Source organism: Meles meles, chromosome 7 (genome assembly GCF_922984935.1).
Source record: "Meles meles chromosome 7, mMelMel3.1 paternal haplotype, whole genome shotgun sequence".
In the NCBI taxonomy this organism is placed as follows: domain Eukaryota; kingdom Metazoa; phylum Chordata; class Mammalia; order Carnivora; family Mustelidae; genus Meles; species Meles meles.
The window spans coordinates 89546282-89555397 of NC_060072.1; the positions used below are offsets into that span (position 1 = coordinate 89546282).

At 53.3% G+C, this 9116-nt stretch overlaps 1 protein-coding gene across 2 annotated transcripts; it reads right to left on the reverse strand.

Moving 5' to 3' along the window:
- Window positions 1-1274: 1274 nt before the first annotated feature.
- LOC123946777 (keratin, type II cuticular Hb1) lies at window positions 1275-6372 on the reverse strand. 2 transcript variants are annotated; one of them, XM_046012514.1, is made up of 10 exons: window positions 6004-6372; window positions 5088-5296; window positions 4400-4460; window positions 3371-3466; window positions 2978-3142; window positions 2600-2725; window positions 2128-2348; window positions 1827-1858; window positions 1411-1546; window positions 1275-1314 (listed from the first exon to the last, which is right to left on the reverse strand). In XM_046012514.1, exons 1-10 carry the CDS (start codon window positions 6370-6372, stop codon window positions 1275-1277), a joined length of 1455 nt encoding a protein of 484 aa, XP_045868470.1. The 2 variants fall into 2 exon arrangements, with proteins under 2 accessions (XP_045868470.1, XP_045868469.1); XM_046012513.1 differs by having other exon boundaries at window positions 1275-1546.
- Between the last annotated feature and the right edge of the window lie 2744 nt (window positions 6373-9116).

Consider the following 9116-nt stretch of genomic DNA (forward strand, 5'->3'; position numbering starts at 1 on the left):
CACTGCTCCCTGGAGGGATCTCCACTTTATATTCTGCAAATATATATTGCTAAAGACAAGCGCATATCGTGATTATTTTGTGGCAGGAATCGCCTAGACATGTTACATGTATGAAATTCCTAGTCCTCCCATCTGCCATATGAGGTGCTCTTTTTTCATTCTCACTTTAGAGATGTGGAAATTGAGGCACAGAGCAGATAAGTAAATTGCCCAAGTTCACTGAGCCAGGCAGGAAAAGTGCCCAGTTTTGGACCCAAGTCATCTGGCTCCAGGGTCTATGTGCTCCCCTCTGTGCCTGCTCATCTTCTCGCTATGTGTTGTTTCCTATATCAGAGGTAATTTGTCAGTTATGACAGGTCTCCAAAGCCCAAAAGGACTCTATTAAAAGAAAAAAAAAACCAAGTAGCCACATCAAAGGCTTTTTGAAAGTTTAAACTATGTTCATGTATTTACCCTTCAAGGAATTCTCATAAATGGCTCAGGCATGAGTCTTCCCCAGCAAAGCAATGAGTGGTGTTTCCTTAAGCTTTGAGTGGTTGGTGACTCGAATTTTCATTATCCATCAGTTTACAGATATGCACAGGAAGTTTTCTGGGAGGCAAGTGTGGGTTGGTGAAATGACCACGAGTGGTGCCCACAGGGTTCAAGCCCCAGCCAGACGCTGAAACTTGTAGGGTGCTGCCCCAATTCCTGAGCATCTCTGGCTGCTGCTTCTGCAAGGTACATCATTGCGGATAAGATCCTTACAGTCGTGTGTATTAAATGACATCGTGTAGAGCCCTAGCACAACCCTTGGGTCAGTCTGAGAACTGTGAGCCCAGGGACAGAGGACTGTGCTGAAGACCTCAGACTAGACCCTTTTCTGCTCCACGGGACTTTGGGGACCCTCCCATACCTGGATCCTTGTGGATAACAGAGATGCAGACATGGCTCAGAGTTGGCTACATTGATTTATTGGAAACACAGATCAAGACAGAGATGAACACGGCAGAGATGGAAGGGGAATATTGGGGGGATGGGGTGCGGCCATCACCCAGGGCAGCGTAGGGTGGGCCCTTGTCCCGGCCCTCTGGCCCCTGAGCCCCCTTCCCACGAGTATCAAGGGGACGGGTAGCCTTTCCCAGCGCAGGCAGCACAGCTGAGGAAGAAGGGATCACGCACAGATATGAGAGGCTGGGAGTGGGACAGACCATTCAAAGTGCCAGAGAAGTAGTCGAGAGCTTGCTCCACTGGGAGGCTGGGTGGGAGAGACCCCAGAGCTTGAATTGGGGTGTCTAACATCTGCGGCAGCTGCTGGCGCAGGAGCCCACGCCGCAGGAGCTAATGCCACAGGAGCCCACGCCACCGGTGCCCAGGCCACAAGATGTGACTGAGTTGCAGGGGCCGCAGGGGGCACAGGGGGCACAGGGGGCGCAGGGGGCGCACATGCCGGTGCTCACCACCAGGTTCCCACTGCAGGGGGCGCTGCACGCGCTGCCCGTTACCGGCCGGGAGCCAGACACGCAGAGGTCCCCACAGACGACCCCGCCGCGGGAGCTGCTCACACCTGTGAACCCCAAAGGCTCAGTCAGAATTCTGGGGGTGGGTCATCAGCCTCCCCAATGACGTCCCTCCCCACGCCCTGAGCACTGTATATTCAAAGTAAGCAGAATCTTGACTTACAACAGTAGGTGCATCTAGTTTCAAAGCTGCTCTCAGACCCCCAATCCCTCCTGCTGTGATGCCAGCCCACCTACCCTATCTTTCAGTGGGAGCCCTTACTCCAAACTCTGCCATCCCTTCTAGGAATGAAATAAATCCATGCACCCGGGGGCTGTGTTACTCACAGACATTCACTGCGCCAACGCCTTCACATAGTCTGAGGGGGCAGAAGAAAAAGGCAACGTGAGTGATTCCACCAGAGTTGCAGATAGATCTCCCCAAATCCTTGGGGTGGAGTCCACCCCAAGTGGTCAGGGTAGGAGGAGAGAGTCTGAGAGTAGCCATCCCAAGCCACGACCTCCCCCAAAGTAATGGATGAGAGGCTGTCTTAGATCCCTGGTCCTTCCCAGCCCAGGAGAAAGGGTGCTCTTTATTCAAGGAGCAGGAATGTGCAGCAGCTCAGAGCCTGCTTGGGCTGGGCCCCACCTCTGTTCTTCGCCTTCCAGCAGCCGCCTGTAGGTGGCGATCTCGATGTCCAGGCCCAGCTTGGAGTTCATCACCTCCTGGTACTCCTTGACCAGGCAGGCCATGTCCTGCTTGGCCTTCTGCAGGGCGGCCTCCAGCTCCGCCAGCTTGCAGCGGGCATCGCTCAGAGCCGTCTCGCCCTGCTGTTCCGACTGGGTCACTGCAGCCTCCAGCTTGGTGTTCTGGGGACCCAGAAGAGAGCAAGGTGGGTTATGGCCCAGGTCTCTCTGTCCATTTCCTGGATGTATCCAGTCTCTCCCCTCTCCCAGCTGGGAACACCCCAAGAGCAGACCTCTCCCCTTCATCAGCTGAGTCTCCCCCAGGGATCACAAGCAGGGACTCTAGTCATGCAGAGGGCTGGAGCATGAATGGTGAGATCCACCAGGGACACACACTGCCTGTGTGGCCTCGGGAGGCCCCGGGTGACCCTTACCTGGCACTTGGCATTCTCAACCTCAGCTGTCAGCCTCTGGATCATGCGGTTGAGCTCGTTGATCTCCTCCTTGGTGCGGCGCAGGGTCTCCCCGTGCCTGATCACGGTGGCCTTCATCTCCTCACACTGGGGGGAAGCAGAGATGCTCCTGAGGCTCAGGATGCAGTCTCCCACCCACTCAGACACCACAGACCATTGGCAGGTTGAGCAGTGTGACCATACATGGCAGCCCTGCCCAGACTCTATAACCTGAGAGCTGTTTGCTCTTCTGTTACCATCCAAGGGGTCAGAATCCATAGACAAAAGAGGCCTTGTTATTACACACCTGCCTTTCCTCCTGCTGCCATGTCTAGGAGGCAGGTGTCATATGCCCCTCACCTTGCTGCGATACCAGGACTCGGCCTCAGCCCGGCTGCGGCTGGCGATGTCATCGTACTGAGCCTTGATCTCAGCCACAATGCAGTCCATGTTCAGGTCCCGGCTGTTGTCCATCTTGACGATGACCGAGGTGTCTGAGATGTGGGCGTGGAGAACACGGATCTCCTGCAGACGGTGGGGGGTGAGAAGACAGAAGGATCTTATTTACACTCCAGCCTCACACACCAGTGTGGATTCAATCTTCTCAGCCCTTCCTTGGTCTCCAGCCCCTGCTCCTACCATAGCCTCATGGACTGCAGCCCCAGCCCAAATCCCTGGCCAACTCCAGTCCAGGGCTGAGGCCCCCTCTTCCAGGCTGGCTGCCAGGTTTCTGCCTGGACCACAGCTCCTCACCTCCTCATACAGGCGCCGCAGGAAGTCGATCTCCTCGGTCAGGGCCTCCGCATTGGCCTCCAGATCTGACTTGCGGAGGTAGGCACAGTCCACATCCTAAAGGGGAGAGGGGGCCACAGGTGTCTCTTTGGGAAGGCCACACAGAGCTCTTGCCACCCGGGAGAGCACCCACTGGACTGGGAAAACTCCCTGGAAACCCTCCTTAACTGCTCATTCTTATGCCTGATATCCTGGAACTGATGGAATTCTTTATACAGGGGTCAGGGGCAGGGGTAAGGGAGGGGGACTGTGAGGATTCCAGGCACTTCCTCTGGTACCTACGCGATGATCCCTCTAGAACCCACACCTTGCCCTATCACTGAAACTTAGGCTCCGGTGTAAAATGGGTCCATTCTCATGGTGCCCCAGCCCTCTCTGCCCGGACACCTCAGGGAAAGAAAACTAGGTCTGTGGTCAGAAGAGGTCTCAGGGATCAATTCTGCCCCTTCCAAACCAGGGCAACTCTGGACAAGAACCTTGACCTCTGTGCCTCCGTTTCCTCCAGTAACCCTGGCCTTCCTCCTCTGGAGGTGGTGGGAAGGACCTGGGGGTCCATGTGATGGCATTTGTGGCAGATCAAGTGTAAGGGGTGAGGAACAAGAGCACTGCTCAGGCCAGCGTCTCCCCGCAGTCGGGGGACCTGAGGATGTGACTGTCCCCTAGCATTCATGGGCTCTTTCACTCACAATAGTTAGGAATGTGCGCTCTCTGGCAGGCCCAGGGCAGAATGGAGTGGGATGCCATAGGCCAGATGGGAGTTATCTCGGATGGGATGGACGAGGAGAGTGCCCTGTTTGAAGCACGCAGTGTACTGTGCTGTTGGGGGCCTCCCTGGGAGGACTGGGGCCTTTGGGGTGGGGGAAGAAATAGGGGTGGGGTTGCTCCACGTGCTTCTGGGGAAGTCGCTCAGCCTCTCTGAATTGAAGATCGTTCCCTCCTGCCTCTGCCCTGCTTTCCGAGTTGGGGGACGAGTATTCCGGGGTCACTCACCTTCTTCAGGGCCACAAATTCATTCTCAGCGGTGGCCCTTAGTGCCACCTCTTCTTCGTATCTGGAGATAAAGGGCACAAGATTCAGTGGCTAGACTTTTAATACGCTGGGATTTGAAGAGACAAAAAGAGAATGGAGGCCCAGACAAACACAGTCCAGGAACTGGATCTTTGGGAGGAAGTCATAGAATCAAAAATCGCTGGACTAGAAGGGAACTTGTCGGTCCCTTTCTTGTGGGAGCTCCATCCAACCTGTCACCCAGGGGACTTCTGGTTTCAGGGACTCTCATTCCTGATGTCGGTGGTGGGTGCATGGAGGTGCCGTGCACATGTTTGTAGACCTTCTGTTTCTGGACTGTAACTCCCTAGGGGAGGGCAGGAACCCCATAGGAGTTCTGGTGCCCCCTTCTCCCTCCCCCACCCCACCTCAGGTCCTAGCACAGCACCTGGGACTTAGAGTAGATGTCAAAAAACGTTCGATGAATTAATGAAACAGACACATAAGGACGAGGTAGCCGGAGCAGCTCCTGCTCTCTCCAGTGTGTAAACACCAGAGCATTTGTCCCCACAGGCTTCCTATCCCTGTCTTCTTCCTATTGGGAAGTTCCTCTTGTGGTCTAAACCGAATCTATCCTGCTTGGGCTTAATCCCCTTTCGTTTCTTGAGACTACCCTGCAGGCCGCACTCACTTCTTCTTGTAGCCCTCCATCACCTCCTGCACATGGTTGAGCTCTGAGGCCAGCCTCCCGCTGTCAGCCTCCACGCACTCGGCCTCCCGCCTCAGCGTCTCGATGTAGCCCTCGAACAGGGGCTCCAGGTTGCTCTCGCAGCACTTGCGGTTCTGGTAGAACTGCCACTTGGTCTCCAGCAGCTTGTTCTGCTGCTCCAGGAAGCGCACCTGCGTTCAGGGTAGGAGGAGGGGGTCAGGTGGCTCCTGGTGTTCCAAGGCCAGTTTGTGGGTGGGTCCAAATGCTTTAGGATAAAGTCTGAGACTACAGCTCAGCAGAGCTTTGGCAGAGAAGGGCAGTGGGACCCAAGGTGACTTCTGGCCTTCCTGATTGTCATGTGTGTCTGCAGTGTCCAATGTAGGGATGGGAGCCAGGATTGGGGAAGGTCAGTCCCTGCTCTCACGGAAACGGACTTACCCAGACCTGGTGAGTCCAGGTCGCATGTGGTCTGGAGCCAGCTAGAGGTGTCTGTTTTGTCTCTAAGCCCGTGCCCAGCCTGGGTCCTGAGCATCGATGGAGTACAGGGAGGTGTGGCCCAGGACCCCCACCTAGAGGATGCCCCTGCGGTCCTTTTCCTAGTTCTTCTGTTCATTCTTGTGTCTGTGTATTCGGACTGCCCTCTTGCTCTGGCCTGCCAGTTCCAAGACTGTCCCTGTCTCTCTGTGGGGACCTGCCTGCCTGAGTGGAGGTCGTCTGAACTAGCAACACTGTCAAATCAGGAGCCTCTGCTCTACGTACTGTTGCCTTTGGTCCACGCGCATCCCTCTCCTCCATCAAATGGGAGCTCCCCTGAACCACATGTCTCCTGTCCCTGACCCTCCTGAGTAACTAGCTCAGGACTGAGGGGTTCAGGAAGGGTGTGATCAAGGGCACCCACCTTGTCGATGAAGGCAGCAAACCTGCTGTTGAGGCACTTGATCTGCTCCTTCTCCTCATGCTTCACGCACTGAGCATTGGGGTCGATCTCCAGGTTGAGGGGGGTGAGGAGGCTCTCGTTGACAGAGACGCTGGTGATGCAGGGTGGGCTGGGCCCACACACGCCTCCGGAGCGGTAGCCAAAGCTGCGGCCACAGGAACCAGCGCGGAAGCCCCCGCAGACGCTGTGGCTGCCAAAGCCCCCAGTGAGGCCGCGGTAGCAGGAGACTCCGCGGTAGGGGGCGGCCGTGATGCAGCAGCGGCCTGGCCGGGGCCCGCAGGCTGAGATGCAGCTGAAGGCGCGGCCACAGAATCCTGATCCGCAGGTCATGGTGCTTCTGGACGTTGGGGCTTCGGAGTACAAGGATGAAGTCTGGAGTCTTGTGGAAACTCCAATTGTGCTCTGCAAGGTGCCCCGGTCCTATTTATGCTCGGATCTGAAGGGCTTGGCTGTGCCGTTGGGTCAATTTGTGCTTTATAGGCTTGGGCGGTTAGTTGAGTCCAGCACCTCTTTAGAATGTGCTTTAATAATGGTGGAGTGGCCCGCACCCTCCTCTGTGTACGGGATGCCAGCCTCTGGGCTGCAGGGGGACTCAGCAATGTTTCATCTTCAAAGTGCCCTGTCAGCAGGCATGCACTCACCAGAGACTGGGGAGAGAAGGGCAGGGCATGGGAGGTGGGAAGGGGTCCAGGGGAGGAGAGGAGAAGGAAGACCAGATTCTGGGAGAAGCAGGGGACCTGTGTGATTGTCAGGGGTAGTTGGGAGGGGACCCAGGAAATACTGAGGTGTTAACAAATAACATCTAGAAGTTTCTATCTCAGTAGTAGTGGCCGAAGTGCATTTGTAACACATATCTGCATTTCCCCCATCTCCATCTGTCTGGTAGGCTACTAAAATACAACCCCTTTCTCCTACCAAGCCAGCAGCCAGCAGCCAGCAGATTATTAAATATCTGCTTCAACATTCTTCTTCAACATTCACTGTGAGAATATCTGAACATACAGCAAAGTTGAAAGCAGAACATAACAAACACCCTGAAATGTTCCCCCTTAGTTACCTGGATTCAACTGTGGTTAACACGGTGCCATCCTTGCCTGCCTATTTGACGTTATAGGAAGTATGACACATATAGAAATTGGGACCATACCCATTGCACATTCAAGAAAATTAGTATTTCCAAAGAATCATTGACTAGCCATTCCATTTTCAATTTTCCTAGTAGTCTCAAGAGTTTTTTTTTAAATATTTTATTTATTTGACAGAGAGAAATCACAACTAGGCAGAGAGGCAGACAGAGAGAGAGGAGGAAGCAGGCTCCCTGCTGAGCAGAGAGCCGGACTTGGGGCTCCATCCCAGGACCCTGGGATCATGACCTGAGCCGAAGGCAGAGGCTTTAACCCACTGAGCCACCCAGGCGCCCCTCAAGAGTTTTTTTTTTTAATTGGTTTTATGTGACTTAACTTGTGGCTCTGTCCCTTGTGTTTTGAACTGGAAGTTAACACTAGAGTTGGGGTGTTCATAAGGTAGCCTGTAGGTGTATGTGGCTATTTAAATTTGAATTGGTTAAAATTAAATAAATGCAGAATGGAGTTCCCCCATTGCATGAGCCACATGGCCACACAGCCACCGATTAACTTTTTAACAAACCCGATAAAGAACATTTCCCCCATCACAACAGCATTGCTGGATAGTGCTGGTCTGGAGGCTTGATTGGGTTCGACTTAAACATTTTTGGGCAGACTACTTCAGAACTAATGCTGTACTCTTATCGTATTACCCCATGAAGCACAAATTATCAGCTTGTTCCATCATCCGTGATGCTAAATCGGGTCACTTGCACACATTTCCCATTTATAATTAGAACACCCTAGGAAAACATAGGTCCTATTCTGATAAGAGGATATTTTCTTTCTCCTTTTTTTTTTTGCCACTTACTATATGATATCATACAAGCCATAAACAATCTCTAATTCTTCCATCAACCCTATGAAGTACGTATCATCATCCCCATTGTACAGGTAAGGAAATTGAGGCTCAGCGAGCTTAAGTAACTTGCCCAGTGTCTCCTAGCTAGTTACCTTTGAATTTTTTGGAGCCCAGGAGATGCCATGCCTTCTCACCTACAAGCTATGACAACACCTGGATTTCCTAATCTCTGGAAAATTTCAAGAGGGTAGAGAAAGTTGTTTAGGAGGGATATCTGTGGATTTATGACTGGGGGAGAATCAGTCTAAGGAACTGGACAGAGTCACAGGGGGTTGGGATGGTTAGAATTGGGAGGGACCCCGGAGGGTGGGAGTGTAGCACAGGGGCCATATGAGGCTGGGGCTGGAGGTCTGTAGGACTCTGTGGCTGAGAACTGAAGGAGAGGGCAGAAAAAGGCAGCTTAAAATTTTTTTTTTAAGATTATTTATTTATTTATTTATTTGAAAGAGAGAGAGAGGGAGGGAGAGGAAGAAACAGATTCTGCGATGAGCTGGAAGTCTGGTGCGGGGTTTGATCCTAGGACCCCGAGACCAAGACCTGAGCTAAAAGCAAATGCTTAACCAACTGAGTCACCCAGAAAAGAGCAGATGTAGTTATTTGCATACCTCTGGTGTACTGTTGGTGTCTTGACAGAGAGTACTGTGTTCTCCTTACCCATGAAGCACCCCACTCCAATAGAACAGGTCTGGAAAAATGAGCTCATGAAGTACAGAGCTCTGCATTAAGTGAAAGAGAAGAAAAGAGAAGTGTGAAATGATGGGGCTGGAAGCCCCCTGTAGCTGTTGGTCTTAGGGGTAAAGGCAGGCTGGGCGGCTTAGGGAAGGAGGAAGGGGTGGGGTGGATAGGAAAAGGGAAGGTAGGAGAGCAGACCAGGGCTTGGGGAGGGGTGCCTGTGTGAAACATTCAGGGGTGAGGCCTTGTGACAGGACAAACATGGGCTCAGGGACTGTGTCAGCCATCCGGCCATCCAGAGGAGGGTGTGGCACCTGGTGTCACTTTATGTGTTTGGGGAGCTGGGCCAACACTTCCAAGACCCTTTATACCCTCATCACAGTTCTGGGCACTGCCCACAACTGAGCCCCAGTGCT